At 40.6% G+C, this 22,210-nt stretch overlaps 1 protein-coding gene across 1 annotated transcript in view; it reads left to right on the forward strand.

The window, feature by feature from the left end:
- Positions 1-22,210, forward strand: part of IRAK3 (interleukin 1 receptor associated kinase 3) — a 73,691-nt gene that overhangs the window by 30,794 nt on the left and 20,687 nt on the right. The window contains exons 3-8 of the mRNA XM_004602798.2: positions 597-661; positions 1,255-1,309; positions 3,571-3,722; positions 9,241-9,305; positions 14,115-14,229; positions 16,286-16,404. Of these exons, the coding sequence (XP_004602855.2) occupies positions 597-661; positions 1,255-1,309; positions 3,571-3,722; positions 9,241-9,305; positions 14,115-14,229; positions 16,286-16,404 (571 nt within the window). The remainder of the gene's footprint in view (positions 1-596; positions 662-1,254; positions 1,310-3,570; positions 3,723-9,240; positions 9,306-14,114; positions 14,230-16,285; positions 16,405-22,210) is intronic.

Consider the following 22,210-nt stretch of genomic DNA (forward strand, 5'->3'; position numbering starts at 1 on the left):
AAATAGGTAATTATGTTTTAAGTGAAAAACGTATTCTATAACATTTGATCACTAGAAAGCTATTTTACACATGTAAATTTCTAACCATTTAACAAAAATAAAACAGCTTTAAAAATAAACATTGTTGGAAAGGTCTTTATTTCCTCAGTCTAATAAAGAAGTTAAAAGCATGCTTACTAGGGATTTTTGTTTGTTTATTTAATTTTGTTTGGGGGCCACATCCAGTGATGCTCAGAGCTTACTTCTGGTTCTGTACTTATTTGTCAGTGCTGGCGGAGCTCAAGGAACCATTTGCAGTGCTGGTTATAGAACCCAGGCAATCTGTGTGCTAGGCATGTGTCTTAACCCCTGTACTTCCCAGCCCAGGGAATTTTTTTTTATGTCTCTTTTTTTTTTTTTTTTTTTGCTTTTTGAGTCACACCTGGCGATGCACAGGGGTTACTCCTGGCTCTGCACTCAGGAATTACTCCTGGCCGTGCTCAGGGGACCATATGGGATGCTGGGATTTGAACCCGGCTCGGCCGCGTGCAAGGCAAACGCCCTACCTGCTGTGCTATCTCTCCAGCCCCCTTAATGTCTCTTTATTTCTCTCTCAGGAGCAGTTTTGAATCCTTCAAAGTGGAGGCTTCAGGAAGATAGATTTCTACACATGCCTTCCATGGTAAAGTGAATTTACATAATGATTCTTGAAATCTACTGTATGTATAATTGAACATAAGGAAAGTTATTATATATAGTAAATGCTAGATTTGTAGATACTTTTTAAAAATAAAAACCCCTTAGCTCTCTCGTTATTCTTTGTTTAATTGAGAACTCAGGAAATGAAGGATTCATAAATACTTAACAACTTAAGAGCTTTCAACTCATGGATGTATCAGAAATGAGTTCTATGAGCTATGCATTTCTTTTACTCAGTTTTTAATTTTCTTTTTATAGTTGTTTTTTTTCACATTGCCGTTAGTTTTTATTTCATTGAATTAGGAGTGATCATTTCTATAGATTAGAAGTAATTTAAAATTGACTGTAACTGAAAATGACATTGATACTTTAGTTTTTGCAGTTGATATGGAAGCCATAAATTATATGGCAGTGAATAATGTTGAATAAAACAACTTTGCTTTCTACTACCTTTCTTCTAAATTAGGTTTCACTCATTTCACTGTATAATTCCAGGGGGAGATTTGGATTTCTGTTATGACTGTTCTTTTTTGACTTATAAAATGGAATTACTTTAGTATGTATCTCTTCTCTTAGGAAGCTGCCAGTGTCACAGTGGATAATGTTCTTATTCCTGAGCACAATGAGAAAGGTAAAATCAAAACAACTTTTCTTTAGATCATGCCTCTACTAGATACACTGGTGAATCTCTACTAGATTCTCTACTAGATTCACCAGTGCATCTAGTAGAAGAAATATCTAAAATAATATGTCCTATTAATTCATATATAAAATCACAATAAATATTTTATGAATACAAAACCATTTGCAATGTTTACAGACAGAGTTGATGGATGAAATATCACTGGTACATTAAAAATCTGTTGGCCAGTGAGAACATAATGGTGGCCTCTTCACTCAAGATATTTCTTATTTTCTGCTAGTGTATTTGTTTTGTGTGTGTGTGTGTGTGTGTGTGAGTGAGAGAGAAAGAGAGGAAAATATGTTAAATTTTGTTCCTATATAAATTTTGTTCCTATATAAATATATATAAAACTATATAAATTTTGTTTTATATAGTTTCAGAAATCTGACAAATCTGCAGAGGTCTGTGGTGTTGAGTGTCAAGGTAAAGGTCACTATTAAAGTCCAGTTATTTTCCACATCCACTTTCCTATTTTATTACCTGAGAGAATAACTTGATTCTACCTGGACTCATTCTGATAAACTTGAATGGGAATTTAAAGCTGCCTTACTTGATTTTTCCCATGAGATATGATGTTTCTTTGGTTCAAAAGAGAATGGGAGAAGTTAAACAAGATTTCGACACTCAAAGGCTTAGCAAAAGATAGAAATCAAACAATAAGTTTCTTAAGTTTGGAAATAAAACCCAAAAAGGGACCCTTGGGACTTACCTGAGGTTTCCTTTGTCTCTGTAATTGATTACCATTTTAAGTTTCTCTCCAATGGCTAGATATGTATGTGAACATATAAGCTGCTGAATGAACTCTCGCTATTCTTAGGGAGAACAGGATACATTTTGTTCATGATCACCATCACTGTCACTGTCATCCTGTTGCTCATTGATTTGCTGGAGTGGGCACCAGGAATGTCTCCATTTTGAGACTTGTTACTGTTTTTGACATATTGAATACGCCGATGCTTTTTGTTTTGTTTTGTTTTAAATTTTGTATTTTATTGAATCACCGTAAGAGAGAGGATTACAAAGCTGTTCATGATTGCATTTTAGTTATACAGTGTTTCAACACCCATCACTCCACCAGTGTAATTTCCCAGTACCAATGTTCCCAGTTTCTCTCCCCTCCCAAAAAAAACCACCCACCAAAAGCCACCCCTAACCCCAACCTGCCTCTGTGGCAGGCACCTCTTCTCTCTCTCTCTCTCTCTTTCTCTCTCTCTCTCTCTCTCTCTCTCTCTTTCTCTCTCCCTCTCTCTCTCTCCCTCATATTTTAGGCATTATGGTTAGCAATACAGATGCTGAAAGGTTATCGTGTACATCTCTTTACCTAATTTCAACACTCACTTCTTGTCCAGAGTGATCATTTCCAACTAATGTCATAATGGACCCTCCTGTATCTTAACTACCCTTCAGCCCCTATACCCTTGTGGTAATTTCCAACCATTGAACAATCTTCGTGGGCTGTTTTTCCTCATACCAGTAATTTTAATTGTATGGTAGACATCGTAGATGCCACGTTATTTGGTGTCAGTGTTTGTTATTGCTCTTTTCTGCTGATGCTTTTTTTAAGAAGCTGGAGCAACTTCCTAATTACCTCTGAGGAAGTAACTTAGGTATTTAGAAAATTTGGCAAGAAAGGTTCTTTTGTTTATTCATATTACTATTTCCATTTCTATAATTTAAAAACAGGCATTGGGTTTCTAGTGTCAGCAGCAATGTTATGTTAACCTGATGCCAAGAGACAGAAAAGTGGAAAAGTTTTCCCAATTTAGCTCTTAGGCTGAGCCTTTTGAAAAGGTGATAGGGCCACAGTGGTATTGTTCAAATGTCTGGAAAGTCATTTGCTCAGTGAAACGGAAACCAGACCTCAACTGTAATGAAGAGATGACTTGACGCCTTCGGTTTTGACTCCTGGGCTTGCTCAACAGACTCTCTGCTGGATTCCAAAGTGATTTTTATATGGACATACTGGTTCTTCATACTGAAGGCACAGAATAGTTTTATTTTGTTTCTTTTGGGGGAGGAGCAGTGTTTGAACCACTTAAGGGGTATTGCTGACTATGTGGTCAAGAGTGACCCCCAAGGATTGAACTAAGATCATTTGCATTCAAGGAAAACACTTTACTTCCTATTTTTTTTTTCTCTCTAGCCAGAGGGAATAGATTCTTAAAACCAGAAAATTTAACATATCTTTCCCTATGTTTGTTCTTTAGGAACAGTGCTCAAATCCTCCATCAATTTTCAAAATATCATAGAGGGAACCAAAAATTTCCACAAGGACTTCCTAATTGGAGAAGGAGAGATTTTTGAGGTATTCCGAGTGGAGATTCAAAATCGAACATATGCTGCTAAATTATTTAAACAGGTATGGAAAGAATTACTGTCACGGGATATCAGTCCCACTTGCTTGTTCATATTTCGTGTTCAAATGTCATTTTCCATCAATATTGAAAGGAAGTGTATTGAAAAACAAAAGTTCATAAGTGGAAATAAGATATGGCCTCAAGTGACTAGAAAAATGAATCCATGTTGTATAGGAATGTGGAAGCTGAATCCTTCCCATCCTGGATGTGTTGAATATGAAACTTTTCTGAACAACCTTGGAGGATCTTTTGTACTTTGCATAAGAGGGTCAGATGTGTCAGTCTGTTCCCATTTCCATGATGGTTTTTGGGGAGGGCAGTATTCACTCTTTCCAGACTAAACTTTAAAATTGTCTTCAATCCCAGGTCAGGGGTATAGGAAAAAGGAGGCTTTGTTTGAAGCAGCACAGTGACACTCAAAGTGGGAGAGGGTTGAGTGACTGCAGCCAAATAGGAGTACTGGGGTCCAAATGTAGGAGTCAGCTCGAGATTGATATGCATGTGCAAACATAGCACATGTGTTTGCATGTTATTTCCATGTTCTTCATTATTAGTCAACAGTTGTTTAACATTTACTCAGCTTCTAAGGGCTGGGTGCTGAGCTTGCAAAGACGAGTAACTATACTTCCATCCTCAAGAAGTTCCTAGTTTTATGGGTGAAACATGTAGGAAAGGAAAGACTAGGGCTGGGGGTGTAGCTCAGCAGTAGGGGACTTGCCTTGTATGTGTGAGGTTCTGGGTTCGATCAGTCACACAGGACAAGGAAAATAAAAGGAAGGAAGGGAGGAAGAGAAGGAAGAGAGGGAGGAACAAAAGAGAAGGAAAAAGAAAAGGAAAGGAAAAGAAGACAAAAAGTAATGGTTAGAAAAGGAGGAAGAGTGGAAAGGAAGGAAGTGTGGGATGAAGGATAGAAAGTAAGGAAGGGAGGGAGGGGTGAGAGGGAAGAAAGAATCTGATGAATGAGAAGCACTTTAGTAGGGATTTGCCCAGAGGTCATGGAGCACCTGAAACCTCCAGCACCCAAGAGAGCAACACAGAGGAATCGTCATTCACTGTTTTGGGAGTAAATATATGATGAAGTAGATGAGATAAAGTGACCTTTCAGTTGGATTTTGAAGCATCAATAGAATTTGGGCAGGCAGTAAAGGAGAGCAAGCGTTTTCTGGGTTGAAGAAAGAGCCGGTACAAGGCTTAAAAGTGTCAGCATAAAATTCATGAAAAATAGAGCTTAGTGTCAGGGTTGGGAAAGACAGTGGCAGAAAATGGTACTGAAAATATAGAATGAATCTGTGGAGTGTTTTCTGGGGCAGGGGCCACACCCAGAGGGCTTTCTCTCACCTGTGTGCTCAGAAATATCTCCTGGCAGTGCTTGGGGACCATATGCGGTGCTGGAGATTGAACCAGGGTTTGCTGTGTGCAAAACAAACACCTTAATTCTTGCACTATTTCTCTGACCCTGTGAATGATTTCTAAATAGAAGAATGGAATAACTAGATTTGTATTTTTTAAAAAATAACATTCAGGGGCTGGATAGTTAGTTCAGAGGGGTAAGTGCATGGTTTATGTGCAGGAGGTCTGAGTTTTCTCTCTGGCACCAAATGGTTCCCTGAGCACTTCCAGGAGTGAGTCCCCAAGGACAGAGCCCAGATTAATTCCTGAGCACTGCTAGGTGTGGACCCCCCCAAAAAAAACCAAAAACAAAACAGAAATAAAATATATCATTCATTATAGACTAAACAGTGGACTAGAAGCAGGAAGGGGCATTGGAAGGAAGATGGTGAGAGCTAGAGTAGAGGTATAAAATATGATAGGGGGGCTGGAGTGATAGCACAGCGGGTAGGGCGTTTGCCTTGCACGCCGCTGACCTGGGTTCGATTCCCAGCATCCCATATGGTCCCCTGAGCACCGCCAGGGATAGTTCCTGAGTGCAGAGCCAGGAGTAACCCCTGTGCAGAGCCAGGTGTGACCCAAAAAAAGAAAAAAAATTACAAAAAAAACATGATAGGGAGTTATTTGTGTAAACAGAACAAGGGATAGAGCTTAAACAACTGTTCTCAGCCCTAATATTAGACTTACTTAGGGAATATTTTTTGGGAAAAAAACCCGACTCCCTTCATAGTTTGTTGGGTTAGTGTAGTAGCAGTCAAACTATTACTAAACATCTGTACTTTCATGCAGTTGGTTGAAATGTAGCCAGTGTTTGAGAATGAGTGTTGTGGAGCAGGGCAGAGGAAGTTGGGATGGTGAGAGACAGCCTAATAGAGAGTGTGAAATGGGTCAAATTTGAACTGTTTGATTGAATTAGTGATGTAGGGGAGAAGTAGAGGTCTATCATGATTGCTACTTTGTTTAGGTTACAGAACATTAAAATTTATTTTTAAAATTTTTTCCTTATCTCCAAATTTCATTTTATCAGTTACTTCTATATGAGTATATGAATGTTCCTGAGATAGCCTGACAAAGAAAGTAAACAATCTGCTAGAGAAATACTCAACAAGAGTAGCTCCCAAATATTGCCTGGTCCCGCTCCCAAATACTGCAACAAGAATTAGATTACTTTAGAGGTGGCCCAGGAAGCCCATGTCTTAGGGCCAGTGTGCCCCATTTTATTTTCTCTGTGGTTGAGTCCAATGCCATAGTCCCAAATCTGTCTACTTTTCTCTTTCTATCCAACTCTTATTCCCTCTGGGGAGTGTTCTCCCCCCCCCCCCGCAAATTTGTCTTTAGAATGTGCTGATATTGTTCCTAGATTCTCTCGAATTTCTACCTCAGAAACTGTGACCATCTTCTTGAGTGCCTCTGACGCCTCCAGCATGGCTTTGGGGACCTCCTGTGTGTCGCCAAGGCATTACCTCAGTGTTGATTTCTTCTCAATGAACTGGAAGATTTTCTTTGAGTAGCTCTTATCTATCTTTGTATTCCAGTGCCTTATTACAAGGGTCTGCCCCAGATTAATTATTCACAAATATTTGTTGCATGAATTTAAATGAAGTACATATGCTAATCAGTACTACTAGTAAAAAAAAATAGAGTTAACAAATAGAACAAAGACCTAGAAACTGTACAGAACCCTACACACACACACACACACACACACACACACACACACACACACACAGAGACACACAAAGGTGAGAAAATTTAATGAAGCTTCATTTAACCAGAGATTGTGTTTTATAAAAAATATGCTTTTGTAACATTGGGGTATTAGTTTCAATAGTCTTTCTTAGTGGGACTGAGGGGCGAAATATATTCACTGTGTTAGATGATTACATCCGAATCATCTGGAGATCTCATGGATCTCTTATCCGGTATCTCTGGGTAGGAACCTGAGATTCAGAATTTCTTACCAGCTCCCAGGAAAGCTGATAGTTTTGTTCACAGATCACACTTTAAGCAGCAGAACTGCTAGCTTAGCAGGAACACCAAAACTAACCCCTTCATTCTTCAGATTAAGACTCTCTGACCTCAGTAACACCACTTAACTAGCAAGAGTTAGAGATAGGCCTAAAACCTGATCCACTTCCAGAACTTCCAGAACTTAGAAATATTGAGCTTCTAAGTTTTTAGAGTTTATATTTTTAATAGAATCTTTATAAAATGGCTTCTGAAAATAATTTGTTAGCCTAGTTAATTGCTTTGGACTTCTAGATTAACTTGGAAAATAGCTTCTAGAATACTTGTTGATTTCTCACCCTTCATTCTTAAAACTGCTCTTTCTAGCAATTTGCAAACAGTGGTCACTTATGGACACTAGGACCATACTCAATTCAACATTTTATAATTGAAGTTAGGAATCTGAGATTCAGAAATACAATGACATAGGTGTATGAAGGCAGAGTCAGGTATACAGAAGGGGTCTCTTAAATCCATGGGTATATACCATAAGTATTCAAGTGCCAGGTACTGGGCTAATTTCTGAAGCGCCTTTGAAACAAGGAGCTATATTTTAATTTGTTTAGTAAGCTCATAATCTCATTTTTTCAAAATCAATGCAAAGGTTGAAGGTGAACATATGCAAATGAGCCAAATAATAGATGCCAAATTAATAAAATCACTTCCAACCAGAATACAGATTTTAGACAAAGAAATCAAGTGCTTTTGATGTGCCTATTATTTTCTAGGAATTCTTTAATGAGCCAGAGAGCCCCTTGAGGCCAACTAAAACTCGATGCTTTGGATCTTCTTTCGGGGGGGAGGGGGTGACTGAGGGGCAGCCACACTCAGTGAGGTTCAGGGATTACTCTTTTTCTTTTTGGGCCACACCCGGTGTTGCACAGGGGTTACTCCTGGCTCATGCACTCAGGAATTACTCCTGGAAGTGCTCAGGGAACAATATGGGATGCTGGGAATTGAACCCAGGTCAGCCACAAGCAAGGTAAATGCCTAACCGCTGTGTCATCGCTCCAGCCTCTCAGGGATTACTCTTGACTGCAATCAGGAATCTCTCCTGGCAGTCTCAGGGGACCATATGGAATGCAGGGAGTAGAGGGGAAGGTTGGGGGGGGGGATCGAACTTGAATCAGCCACATGGAAGGCAAGATACCATTCTGGCCCTGGGGTTCTAAATGGGGAGTTTCTGTAACTGCCTTTTTTTAATTTAATTTTTTTTTAGTTTATGTGAATACTAACTATGGTAAAACTTAAATATAAAGCATGGCAACATAACACGTAGCATGAAAAACTTTCAAATTGAGTCACTGTCACTGTCATCCCATTGTTCATTGATTTCCTGAAGCGGGCACCAGTAATGTCTCCACTGTGAGACTTGTTACTGTTTTTGGCTTATCAAATACGGCACAGGTAGCTTGCCAGGCTCCCCTGTGTGGGTGAGATACTCTCGGTAGCTTGCCAGGCTATCCAAAAGGGATGGAGGAATCGAACTTGGGTCTGCCACATGCAAGGCAAATGCCCTGCCCATTGTGCTATCGCTCCAGCCCTTCAAATTGAGTAGTTGTTCTAAATCTATTTTGGGGCTAATGGACTTTCAGAAATCATGAAATCTAAGGATTCTCTCCCTAGGATGTTGTTCATATAATTTTACATACAAAAACGTCTCATCCAGTTTTATTTTTTAAGATAGTTTTCAAATTTTTAAAAATTAAAATCACCTTGAGAGGGACCAGAATGATAACACAGCAGGTAGGGCATTTGCCTTGCATGTGGCCAACCTGGGTTCAATCACTGGCATCCTATAAAGTCCCTCAAGCACCCCCAGGAGTAATTCCTGAGTGTAAAGCAAGTAGTAACCCCTTGAGCATCACCAGGTTAGACCCAAAGAGAAAAAATTAATCACTGTGAGATACACAGTTACAAATGTGTTCATGAGTGGGTTTCAGTCATACAATGTTCCAACACCCATCCCTTCACTCGCGTACATTTCCCACTACCGCAGTATCCCCAGTTTTCCTCCTGCCACTCCCCTCTCCTCTAATTTTAGGGTGAATAGAGACCCTGGTTAAGAATTCCAGAGATTGAATTCCTTTACTTATTTTTTTCTTATTTTTATATGATATTCAGGAGAAAATAATGCAGTGTAAGAAACAATGGAAGAGGTTTTTATCTGAACTTGAAGTTTTATTATTGTGAGTATATTTTTTCTGGAATTTCTCTCCTTGTGCCCATTTTCATCTTTGTTCATCTTTTGATCCTACTGCCTGACATGATTGGCATTTAATAAATGTGGGTTGAATATTAGAACATTGAGTACATTTTTCTCATCTGCTTTTGTATAGTCCTTAGGATTTTAAAATAGACCATTTACATAACTCACTTGAACACATTTTAACAAAACATTGTCACAAGGAAGTGGGTTAAATAATGTGTGTCTAGCATGCTGAATGTAAAATAATTCATAGAGCAGTAGAATTGTATATGGTCTATCATTTTCCCTTTCCTTGGAGACCTTCAGTCAAAAAACTGTTTTATCAGTATTATCCTCTCCAAGAAGAGACTTACAGACAAAGAAATCAAATGCCTTTGATGTGCATATTATTTTTCTGGGAATTCTTTCAGGAGCCAGAGAGTCCTTTGAGACAAACTGAAATGACTTCATGTTCATATATATTCATATCTGCAGCTGTGCAGCCTGCCTCAGTGAAGCCCTCTAACCCTGTCGAGTTTACTTACTATCCTTTGCAAATAGAGAATGTTATTCTCAAATGTTTTCTAAACCGGTATGTGAAATGGGGCACTAGAGAAGTGGGTGGCTGGGGAGACAGTGTACTGTCTTTATTTGACATCAAGGACCAGAAACTCAGAGCTCCTTCTAAAAACTGAATACATGTCATTTAGTGAAAAAAAAATTAAACCAAAATGTATTAGTGTTTTATAGTTATGCTTCATTTACTTGCTTATGAGTGATAAGTTTAAACATTTCTAAATTCTAAAAGTGCAGAAGGAGACCTAAAGAAGATTTGCTTCCACAGTAATCATCCAGCAACCCAGATGACTAGCCCAAAGGCAATAGTTATTAGTCTCTTCTATGTTGTTTTGGAGATATTTTATCCATAAGTATGTACGAATTTGTTTTCTTATTTTCCCATTTGTGCACGATGCAGCATAAGTACATTGTTTATTTTGCTTAGTTTACTAATCTGTTGTATGCTAAAGCAGATGTTTCCAAAGCCAATCGTGAATTGGGGTGGTGTCAGGGGAATGGGGGGCTTAATTATTTATTATTGCTGGATTTTAGATTTTTTCTAATATTTAATTACAAAAAGAAATAAATAAGCAAAACATAATAGCTACAAGAGAAAATTGTGCATATATGGGGCTGAAGCGATGGTAGAGTGGGTAGGGTGCTTGCCTTGTATGTGGCTGACCTGGGTTTGATCCCCAGCGTCCCATGTGGTTACCTGAGCCCCTCCAGAAGTGATACCTAAGTCCAGAGCCAGGAGTAAACCCTGAGCACAGCCAGGTGTGGTCCAAGAAAAAAAAACTGTACATATGTTATGCATACCTATTTGCATATGTTTAAGATAAATTCTCACAAATAAAATTTTAAGGTCAAATGGTTATATTCATTATATAGTACCCAACTCTTCTCTAAGTATTAGGGAATGCCCAATGACAAATCCTCTCTCTCTCAAACACATATACTGGTCATATTTGAGTGCCTGGGTTCCACATTCTAATCAGCATAGCACTTATTATTTGTCTCTGGTTGTGGCCACACCCAGTGGTGCTTAGTGGCTATTCCTAGTGCTTGGAAGTTGCTCAATGGTTCTGGGGAAATATGTGTTGTTGAGATCAAACCCAGGCTTCCTGAATGCAAAGCAAGTTGCTCCAGCCCATTAAATTCTCTCTCATGCCCTATATAGCATTTATTTATTTTGTTTGTTTTGAGCCCACACCCCACATTGTAGGACTGGCAGGTAGAGCATTTGCCTTGCATGTGGCCAACCCAAGTTTGATTCCTCTGTCCCTCTTGGAGAGCCTGGCAAGCTACCGAGAGTATACCACCCACACGGCAGAGCCTGGCAAGCTACCCATGGTGTATTCGATATGCCAAAAACAGTAACAACAAGTCTCACAATGGAGATGTTACTGGTGCCCGCTCGAGCAAATTGATGAACAATGGGATGACAGTGCTACAGTGCAGTGCAGTGCTACCCCACAATGCTTAAGGGTAAACCCTGGCTCTACACTCAGGAGGGCTTGAGGGACCATATGAGGTGCCAGGGACCGAACCTGGGTTGGCTGCATGTGAGACAAATACCCTATGCACTGTACTATCTCTCTGACTCTTAGCACTTATTCCTTTTTTTAATGTAATATTAAAAAATATATTTTTAACAAAACTGTTCATGATTGGATTTTAGTCATACTGTATTCCAGCACCCATCCCTTCACCAATGTACATTTCCCAGCACCAGTGTTCCCAGGTTTCTTAACATCATCCTCCACCCTCCACCCCTGCCTGCCTCCGTGGCAGGTGCTTTTCTTCTCTTTCTCTTTCCTTTTGGGCACTGTGGTTTGCAATATTGATACTGAAAGGTTATCCAAAATATCCCTTACCTACTTTTAACTCTCAGCTCTTGTCCAGCGCCTTAGCACTTCACCTCTTCTTTACAGTCCATTTTTGCCAGCCTACTAGGTAGAAGCATTTTTGTCTTATGTTTTGTTTCATTTTCTATTATGAATTAATCTTTTCACATCCTAAGAGATATATTTTATTTCCTATAAAATATAATATCCTCTGACATTTGCAGTTTTTATATTATTTTGTGTTTCTGAGTACCTTCCAAGGAATGGTCAGAGGGTTTGGGAGCCACTCAGGCCATCCGTTCAGTGCTAGGGCTGGGGGAGGCATTATTGTTCAGGTCTCATGGTGTCATGGACCACGAGGATCACCTCAGCACGGTGCATAGGAGGCCATGTAGTGCTAGGGATCGATCCCCTCCCAGATACACATGCTCCCTGCATTTTAACCCTTGTACTACCTTCAGTTATTCGAAGTGGTGCTCAGGGACCAACATCAGGGATCAAACAGGGTTGGCTGCATGCAGGAAAGGCATCTGTACTATCTCTCTGGCCCCTACCTCATTAATCCTTACAACAATCCCTTGAGGAAAGTACCGCTGTGCTCCCCATTTTGCAGATAAAGAAATGAAAGTTAAGCCTGTTATAAGATCAAATTCATTTCCTAAATCATCATCACTAGGTCTTCTCAGGTCTTATGAGACCTTTACTTGTGAGTCAGATGCGGCTTTCATCCTATGGCTTTATCTGCCAGAGGCACCCAGAAATCCTTGATGAGTTTATGGAGCCCTCTAGCTTTTTAGTCAGTAGGATGTTAACCTACAAATATAACATTTGTAGGTTCCATAAACTTAAAACCAGTAAAATTTTTTCTTGGCATTATTATATTCCCATCTCACTGTCTTCTATTGTGTCCATTTTTCCACTTGATCACCAAGTATTTTAAGTAAGCAAATAGTCATCTCTGCTCTGTGAGCAAGAAAGCACTAGGGCATGGTTGTGGCTCTTCACTGCTTTCAAAATATTTCTATCTCTTTGTACTATTTTAAGTTTCATGAGAATAAACCAACTAGTAGTATAGATCAGCTGTTTAAGCAATATAACATACTAGCTCATTTCCTTTTCATTCTATCACTTTTTATGGATACAATCTGAGTAATTATAGTTGCAGGCATCTGGTATCCCAGAAGTTTTGACATATTTAAATATAAAATTTTCTTCCTAAGAGTCAGTAAATGGTGATAAAAATGTAAGTGAAAAATAAGTCTCCCCTTTTGATTTTGTATGTATGTATACATATGCACATACTCCCCTCACTGAGGGAAAAGAATAAAAAGAATCAGAGATTTTATAGAAGTTTTGCTATAGAAGTAATGAATAGGCCTTTATAAGTGGTAAAATTTTTAAAATAAAAATCCTTGCCTTGTTTTAATATTACCAAGCATACCTAGGCCATAGTAGATATTCTATACTTGCTGAACTTAACTGCATTCATAATACGTATGCATTTTATATTTTATTGGGACTTTACAGTGATAACACATTTTGTTTGTTTTTTGTTTGTTTGGGGGCCTGCATTCAGCAATGATTAGGGGTTAATCCTGGCTCTGCACTTAGGGACCAGTCCTAGTGAGCTCAGGAGACCATCTGGGATGCTGGGGATTGAACCTGGGTCAGCAACATGCAATATAAGAGCCCGATTTGCTGTACTATCTCTCTGGTTTTGATAACACATGTAGTTGAAAACTACATCTTAAATGCACCTGGAAAAAAGTATAATCACTACACTTTCATAGAATCCTGTGATTTAAACGTCAGTGGATGTTTTCACCAGCAAACTTTACTAGTCATGTGGATTTTTGTAATAAGACCAGCTTTGTGGAAGACATGGGATTTCTCTAAATGTTTTTTTTTTTTTTTGGTGTCTAGAATAGTGCTTGGTCAAGTGGTGCTCAATAGGTAGGCATATGAAAATAGGCATGTGTACTTTCAGTTTGATGACTGTGTTTGTACCCACATACCTGAAACAGTGAAATGAATTATTGTATCAGCATTACTTACTTATATCAATGTGATATATTTGGGTCTTGAGTTGATAAAACAAATTTATGTTGAATGATGTTTATTTTTAGAACATTTCTAACATCCCAGATATTAGACCTGTAATTTAAAAATGTTCTGTCATATTTGAATACTTTGTTTATATTTGCTTGATCACAGTCAGAGTGACTAATCACCTATTAGAGACCAATTTGGAGAGCAGATCTCTGCAATGAAATAGTTTCTCCTTTGGAAGATTTATATTCTCCTTTAGACTGATGTCCCATCCATCTTTACTTCTCCTAAGCCAACGTTGTTCATTTCCCGTGAAAATAAGCAGTCTGATCTATTTTTCAATCCTTTGTGTCCAGGTTTCATCATCCGAACATACTTGAATTGGTCACATACTTTACCAAGACTGAGAAGTTGTGCCTTGTTTATCCATATATGAGAAACGGATCACTTTTTGACAGGTTGCAGTGTGTTGTAAGTCATGTCTATGCCTCTGCCTGGGGCTTGGATACTGTACAGTCCCATTGGAGTTGGGAGTCGAGTGTGTGATCATTTGAGGGGCTGTTCCAGTAGGTCTCGGAGGGAAGTAGAACACTTCATAAGTTAATTTTTTACTCTCAGAAGGCTGCACATAACCTGAATTATACACAACATGGAGACCAAAAGACTTGCTGCATTCTGAGCTGGAGAGATAATTTAGGGATTAAAACACTTGCCTTGTATTAATTGACCCCAATTCCTTCGCTGGCATGTGTGTGTTTCCAAGGTACCCTACGGGTCATTCATGAGCACACAATCAAGAACTCCTGAACACCAGGGTGTGGGCTATTCCTCCCCCAAACTTGCTAAATTCTCACACTTCGGTGATTCTTTTACAAATTAATTTATATTGGCTGAATCTGTTTCTCAGATAATTTTTATTTGCACAAATTTAACCTAAGTACCATTCAAGATGAAGGATACACTTAAAGAGTATTAATAATTCCTTTGGAGGCCAGAGCAACAGCACAGTGGAGAGGCCGTTTGCCTTGCACGTGGCCGACCCCGGCATCCCATATGGTCCCCTGAGCACTGCCAGGAGTGATTCCTGAGTGCAGAGCCAGGAATAACCCCTGAGCATCGCCGGGAGTGACCCAAAAAGCAAAAAAAAAAAAAACCAAAAACCAAAAAACAAACCCAATTCCTTAAAGGAAAGGGGACAGAATAATAATGTGACTTCTATTTTTAAAAGATCAGTTTAAAAATTAATTGCAAGTAAGTTAACTTTTAGGTAGAATGAGTGCAAAATCAAATTAATTTTTGATGTATTACTGTGTAATAAGACACGTATAAAAACATATTTAAGTACATGTTTAATTCTCTATTAGGTATAGTTGCCTCACTAGCCACATTTTAGTATTAAAGTGGTTGGTTTTTTCCATTGGCTTTCAAGAGGCTGAAAAGCATCTTGAGTCATAGAGGCAAACCTATCTTCAGTTTAAAATAAATTATGGAAAAAATCATGCAATTTACTATGACAAGGATGGAACCAAAGGGCATTATGCTTCGTGACATCAGTCAGAAGGAAAGAGAATGATACAGAAAGAGCTCTGTGTCTTTGGGATTTTGGCAGCAGGAAGTGGATCTTTGAGATTTTGGTAGAGGGAAGTGGATATTGGTAGTGGGTGTGGTTTCACTGGTACATACATTCCTGATAACTCCCATTGCTCATCGATTTGTTTGAGCGGGCACCAGTAACGTCCCTCATTGTGAGAATTATTGTTACTTTTTTTTTGGCATATTGGATATGCCAGGGGTAGCTTGCCAGGCTCTGCCGTGCGGGCGCGATACTCTCAGTAGCTTGCATGGCTCTCCGAGAGGGGCAGAGGATTCAAACCCGGGTCTACCGCATGAAAGGCAAACGCTCTACCACTGTGCTATTGCTCCAGCCATACATTAGACCATCATAAATAGTATTTTAAGTCACAGTACCCACTTAGCCAGCAGTTTCTTTTCTGTTGTACATCAATATGGATGTTGTTTTTATTCAGAGAGTTCCACCCTGCAGTTGCAGCTGTGCGACATCTCATACTTCACACCACTTATGTTCCAAGAGAAGCACACCATATTTATTTGATGGGGTTTAAAGTATAAGACAACCAATCTTAGAGGGAAATATATTTTTACAAAAAAAACTTTACAAATATACACAAGGCTCAACCTTCAACAACATGTTAGTAATCTCTTATAAAAGGGCTTAATGGCCAATGGGTGAAATACAATCTTCACATACTTTCCTCTAAGGAAACTTTTTAAAAGCATTTCAAGGGTTTATTCATAACAAACAATATGAAATAAATTATTTTGGTTCTCCTTTGGAGCAGGGGTTGGGGTTTGGGATGGAAACATTCGGAACGTGGTGGGGAGGTGTAATGGTGATGGGATTGGTGCTTGAATATGAAATGTAATCAAATATTATGAGATACTTTATAAAAATGAAATGAAATTTAAAAAAGAAACTGCCACCAAGTCAACTCCTGTTCCTTTTCAGGGTAATGAGGCCCCACTCTCTTGGCACATTCGAATCAGTATATTAATAGGAACAGCCAGAGCCATTCAGTACTTGCACAACACCAAACCGTGCGCGGTCATCTGTGGCAGTATATCAAGGTAAATTATCCTAGAGCATCACTTCCCCTGAAAGCCCCTTTTACTGTCACAGGTGAGTCAGAGTGCACACTATTTCTTGCCTATATTTTCTCCACTCTGTGTGTGTATGTGTGTAAGAGAAGAGTTCTCATCTAAATACTTAAACTCTTGCCTGTTTTTAATAAAATTGTATCTGCCAGATTTTTAAAAAATAACATTTATGCTGCCAAAGGAAGAGCTGAGATAATATTTGGAAATTTGGGAGGGTCTCCAGATAGTGCTCAGGAAATCCCAATGCCACTGCCAGGAATACTTGGTCTGGAGCCTCTCAGGGCAAGGATATGGAGCTCCGTGGACCACATGGGGCGAGGGACCAAACCCAGGGCTTCTGTGTGCCAAGTATGGGCTCCAACCCTTGCGATATCCCTCCAGCCCTCTCTTTAAGAATTGCGGAAAGGGCAGGAGCCACTCAGGAGCCTGGGAGAGGGACACTCCCATTGATGCTTATACAATGAGGCACAGAAGTTTACTGCTAGGGCTGAAGAATGTGGTGCTGCTTTGGCTTTGCAATACCAGGGAAGAGCTGAGGCTCATCTGGTGGTGCTCAGGATAGGGCCTTCTCAGAAAAGGCCATGGTACCAGGGATCAAAACCCAATCGGTTTCATAAATACAAGCATCCTAACTTCCATATTCCACGCCTCTTTGGGCCTTTTCTTCTGATAATTTTTATTTTATTATTACTGGGAGAGGGGAAAGGTTTAGGGCCCTATCCAGCAGTGCTCAGGGTTTACTGGCCTGTGCTCAGGGATCACTCCAGATGGTGCTTAGGGAACCATAGGGGGTGGCGGGGATCCACTGGGATTGATGTGTGCAAGGTAAGTACACCTGTACTTTCTATACAGCCCTTTATTTTAGTTTTTAGGGTTTTTTTTTTAAATGTTAGGAGTACTGCTCTTTATTCAGCCATTGATTAAGCTGATTGAATTGGGTATGAACTCCACATTACTTTATGTTATTTTGAATCACCATGAGACACAGTAACAAAGCTTTCATGTTCGAGATTGGTCGTACAATGACCAAACACCCATTCCTCCACTAGTGCACACTTTCCTCCACCAGTGTCCCCAGTATCCCCTCCCCCATCCCAGTCCTCACCCTGCCTCCATGGCAGGAAAAATTTGCCCAGTACTCGCTCTCTCTCTATTTTTGGGCATTTTGTTTTGCTAGTATTTCCCCACCACCATTCAAGCCTATCTGCCAGGGCAAATGCTAGATCCTTTATTGTCCATTGTTCATTTTTAATGAACCATGCACTTCTGGAATCCTAGATTGTAAATGGTTGGGTTCCAGAGGCATTTCTATAGGGCAGTATTCCACTTTGGGATTCAATTGTGAGTCTCTGGACCAACACTGGGCTGTTGGTGCGCTAAGGTGGCACCGGGAGGCACATTGTGGGGGTGACAGTCAGGGCCTCCCTGTAGGAGGCAGGGAGCCAGGGAGGGACAGCCTGGTGCCTCTGCCGCCACGAAGCATTGAGATTTAGTCCTGGAACCCGCTACCTGGGCCTTGCTTGTGGAAGCTCTTGGTCACCGGGATTCCATCTAGAGTAGGTGGGGAGATTGCACCTGCTCAATCTAGGGTGCTCTGGTGAAGTTGGCTCAGTATGGGGCCCGGAGAGATCTCCGGCTCTGTGGTGTCTTCCAGGACTCGATGCTGTGTCTCTGGCTTTTACTCTCTTTCGAGATTTATCTATGGGTCTCTGAAACTAGGCCAGAAATAGAGTTTATAAGGTGGGGCTGGAGTTGGTTCGAGTGGGTGACTGCCAGTGCTTCCATGTGTATTGGGAAGTGGGGGTAATCCACCCCAACTCCGTGAAAGCCTGAGATTTAAGACACAATACCCAAGTTTTCAGCAGATTATATCTTGGTGAGGTCCATCCTAAGATGGTGGAGTCAAGCCGGGGATATGGCAGCGATTTTGGTTGTGGAAGCAAGTGGCTGCTGGGGGCTCTATTTGGGCAGGCACAGGCCAACCTGCCCCCCCTATGATTTACCCCAATCTGTTCAGCCATGTGCAGGCCTGAGATTAACTGTGACTGTTGGTTTCTTTGGAGATTTATCTATGGGTCTCTGAGATATGACTCTGAGATATAACCAATAAATGAGCTTGTATAGCTAAGCCGGAGGTGGTTTGTGGGCGTGGCTCCCACAAACCTAACTTTTGGCCATTTAATTTCTTGGTAAACTTGGTCCCAAGTTGTTGGGGTTTGGCCAAAGGCACAGCGGCAATTTTGGGGTGTCAGGAAGCCCGAAGGCACCATCAGGCTGCTGATGCACTCTACCCGCAGGTAAAGGTTGACCTGTTGGCAGCATCATACCCCCTATTTTAGTTTTTAAATGTAATCTTTATTTTGGTTTTTAATGTAAACTTTTCTTTGGGGGGAAGCACACCTGAAGGTGCTCAGGGCTTGTTCTTGGCTCTGCTGTACAGTTTATCTGGCACTGCATATCCCCACTTACCTGACAGTACCACACTGCTGGTGCTGGGCATAGTTTATTAAAGGTCAGTTCTTTCAGAGCACTGGGATAAGTAGATGCTTTCAGTGTGACAAAGTATAATCATTTAGATAATAAAGCTAGGCAGAATGCCCAATGAGTGATATAGATACAGTACACTAAAAGAGATTTGCGCAGGGGGCAGAGAGATAGGGTAGGGGATGAAGTACCTGCCTGACATATGTTCAACCCTGATTCAGTCTCCAGCAACCACACATGGGTCCCTGATCACAGAGTCAGGGGTGTTCCTGAACACCTCTCGGTGTGACCTTCTCCCTCTCAAGGAGATCTGATCAGAGAATTTTAGAGGTCACTGTTAGAGTTAGGAAGAGGTAGGAGTTAAACAGGAAATGCAGCTAACAATATAGATTTTTTTTTTTCTGTTGGTAAAGGAGTTAGCTTCTCACAACTGTTGCTTTTCCGGGCTTTTGAGAGGGTTTGAGGGTTCAGGTAAAACCATGCAGGCTATACCCATCTGGGCGAATGTCAGGTTATTGAGTTGCAGGGACTGATGGTTACACAGGGCTCATCAGAGTGTTCCTGGCCCTTCCAGAACGAATCAGCTCCTTCCACAGCTGCTGAACTCCTGATCTTTTGGCAGAGCACCCCCAGCAAAGATGGTAATGAATACCAGCTGTGAGAGTAGTGATGCTGCTTACCGTGGTGACATGCATACCTGTTCCCTAGAAACTGAGATGAGACTAACTCATTTATTCAGGGCACTGAGCATCTGTCAGACAGTAACACTCAGTCCCCCTGAAGTCCTGGCCCGTATTGAATTGGCTGACCTAGATGAATCTCCTTCACATGAACCTGTCACTTCACCCTCAGTGTGGGCCTCCCAGAGTCTTGGTCTCCCATGTAGAGCCGAGTGCTTTGAAGTAGCTAAAACCCCTTCCCTCCTGCCTGGGTCATACTAATTTTCTAAGCTTTTATAAGGAAAGGTAGCTTCTAGGAAGATATCATTCTACTGCGCAATCCTAGTAATTGGCTCAAAAAAGGACACCCCCAGAAATGTTAAACAGTGAATTTTTTCTATTAGTAAGTCAGGGATCGCTTTTGTTGAAGTCAAAAAAAGAAGGTATCTTCTTCTCTACATTTGGACCTACGAATGATGAATCATAATGAGCTTATAATCAATCGTTTGATATTATATTATACTACATATGCCACTGGAGAAATAATAAGGGAAAAAGCCCAGGCTTTCCATGTAAAAGACTCTGAGTTCAGTCTCCAGCACTGGCAAAATAAAGTGTTTTTAATAGTTTAAAAATAACATGGAACAATGTGCATACATGAGGTTAAACAGAAAAAAAAAAGCCAAAGTGAAGTACTATTGTATACAATTATTTTTAAATTATTCTTGCTTGGGGCACAACGGGCAGGGCGTTTGCCTTGCACACAGCCAGCCTGGGTTCGATTCCCAGCATCCCATATGGTCCTCTGAGCACCACCAGGAGTAATTCCTGAGTGCATGAGCCAGGAGTAACCCCTGTGCATCGCTGGATGTGACCCAAAAAGCAAAAAAGAAAAATTATTCTTGCCTTTCTTGTTTTTTATTTTTATGTTTTTGGCCACCATCCTATGGCTCTGTGCCCTATGGTTACTCCTGGTAGTGCTCAGGAGGCCATATGTGTTGCCAGGGATCAAACCCTGGTCAGCTGCATGCAGGACCTTAACCTCTGTACTATCTCTCCAGTCCAATAGTTTATAGTTATAACTGTAGAACTACAAATTTGCTTATTTTGCATGAAATGATTAAAACTTAAACGAGCTAAAATATTAATAAGGATTTAGTTAGATGAAGAGATTAGAAGACTTTTTGGTAGTTGCTTTAGTTGCAATGATTGGGAGCCACCCACTGATGGTCACTGTCACTATCACTGTCATCCTGTTGCTCATTGATTTGCTCGAATGGGCACCAGTAATGTCTTCATTGTGAGACTTTTTGTTACTGTTTTTGGCATATAGAATAAGCCACGGGTGGCTTACCAGGCTCTGCTATGCAGGCGGGATACTCTCGGTAGCTTGCCGGGCTCTCCGAGAGGGCAGAGGAATCGAACCCTGGTCTGCCCTGTGCAAGGCAAACGCCCTACCCGCCGTGCTATCGCTCCAGCCCACTGATGGTGCAGGAATCAAACTTTGGACTTCCCGCGTGCAAGCACATGCCCCACCACTTGAGCCACACCCATAACTCCTAGATGGCTATTTTATTTTATTTATTTTTTTTTAGATGGCTATTTTAAAAAATGACTTTAAAAAATAGTTTCCACTTTTGATTTATAATTTTAATTTATAGGCTCTGTTCTTATTTGTGGGGGCAGCACCTTGAGGCCACACCTGGGGGTGCTTAGGAGATATTCCCAGCTTTGTGCTATGAAGTGAACCCCGGAGGTGTTCAGGGGACCATTTGCAGTGTTGGGGATGGAACTAGGGACTGCTGCAGTGGCTGGCAAAATACAAGGCAAGTGTATTACCTTCTCTGCTATCTCTCTGACCTTGGGATATGTTCTTATAATAGAAATACAATTAATTAGACAAAAAGAACTTGACATCAGACCTTTCTTGATTTAAATTACGTTAAGCTGACCCAGAACTTACACTTACACGTGGGCTGTAGGTCCTATAGGTATGTATGTCTCCAGACAGAAATCCTCAGGTTAGATGCAGATGGCGGACTGTGGTTGGATTTTCTACTGGGATAGGCTAAGGGTATCAGTGCTCTTAAACCCCTGCATTTCCAAGGTCCACTGTCCACTGATGTTGTTTGATTCCTTATCTGTACTTAATTCTATTGACAAAGAAATTTGATAATCCTATACCTTTGTCGTTTAAAATTTAAGAAAAGTTTAATGATCACGGTCAGCATCCTGGGGCCAAAGGGAAGCCATGCCTTTGGTCTAAGCAAAATGAGATAGAGTCTCCATTATGACTGGGGATGCTGGGAATGCAGGTCGAAAACCCTCCTTTAATCCCCTGGGCTGCCTCCTGCTCAGACCCCACCCATTTCCTTTAACGTCTTCGGATCTGACAGGAATGATCTCTGGTTGGGCCTCTTCTAGGTTTCCAATTCTGCACACCTGCCTATCTTTGTACTTCATCTTCACAAATCCAGGTATTTGGACAGAAGGATGAGTTTACCACACATTAAATCCAAGCTATGCCCTACCTGAGCAGCTTATTTCTCAAATCTGTTCACCTGCACACCTTGGACAAAGGCCTGAAATGCCTGCTTGCCAGAAACCCTTCCTAGTCTTTCCTTGCTTATTCC

This window comes from Sorex araneus, chromosome 10, assembly GCF_027595985.1.
Source record: "Sorex araneus isolate mSorAra2 chromosome 10, mSorAra2.pri, whole genome shotgun sequence".
Classification (NCBI taxonomy): Eukaryota; Metazoa; Chordata; class Mammalia; order Eulipotyphla; family Soricidae; genus Sorex; species Sorex araneus.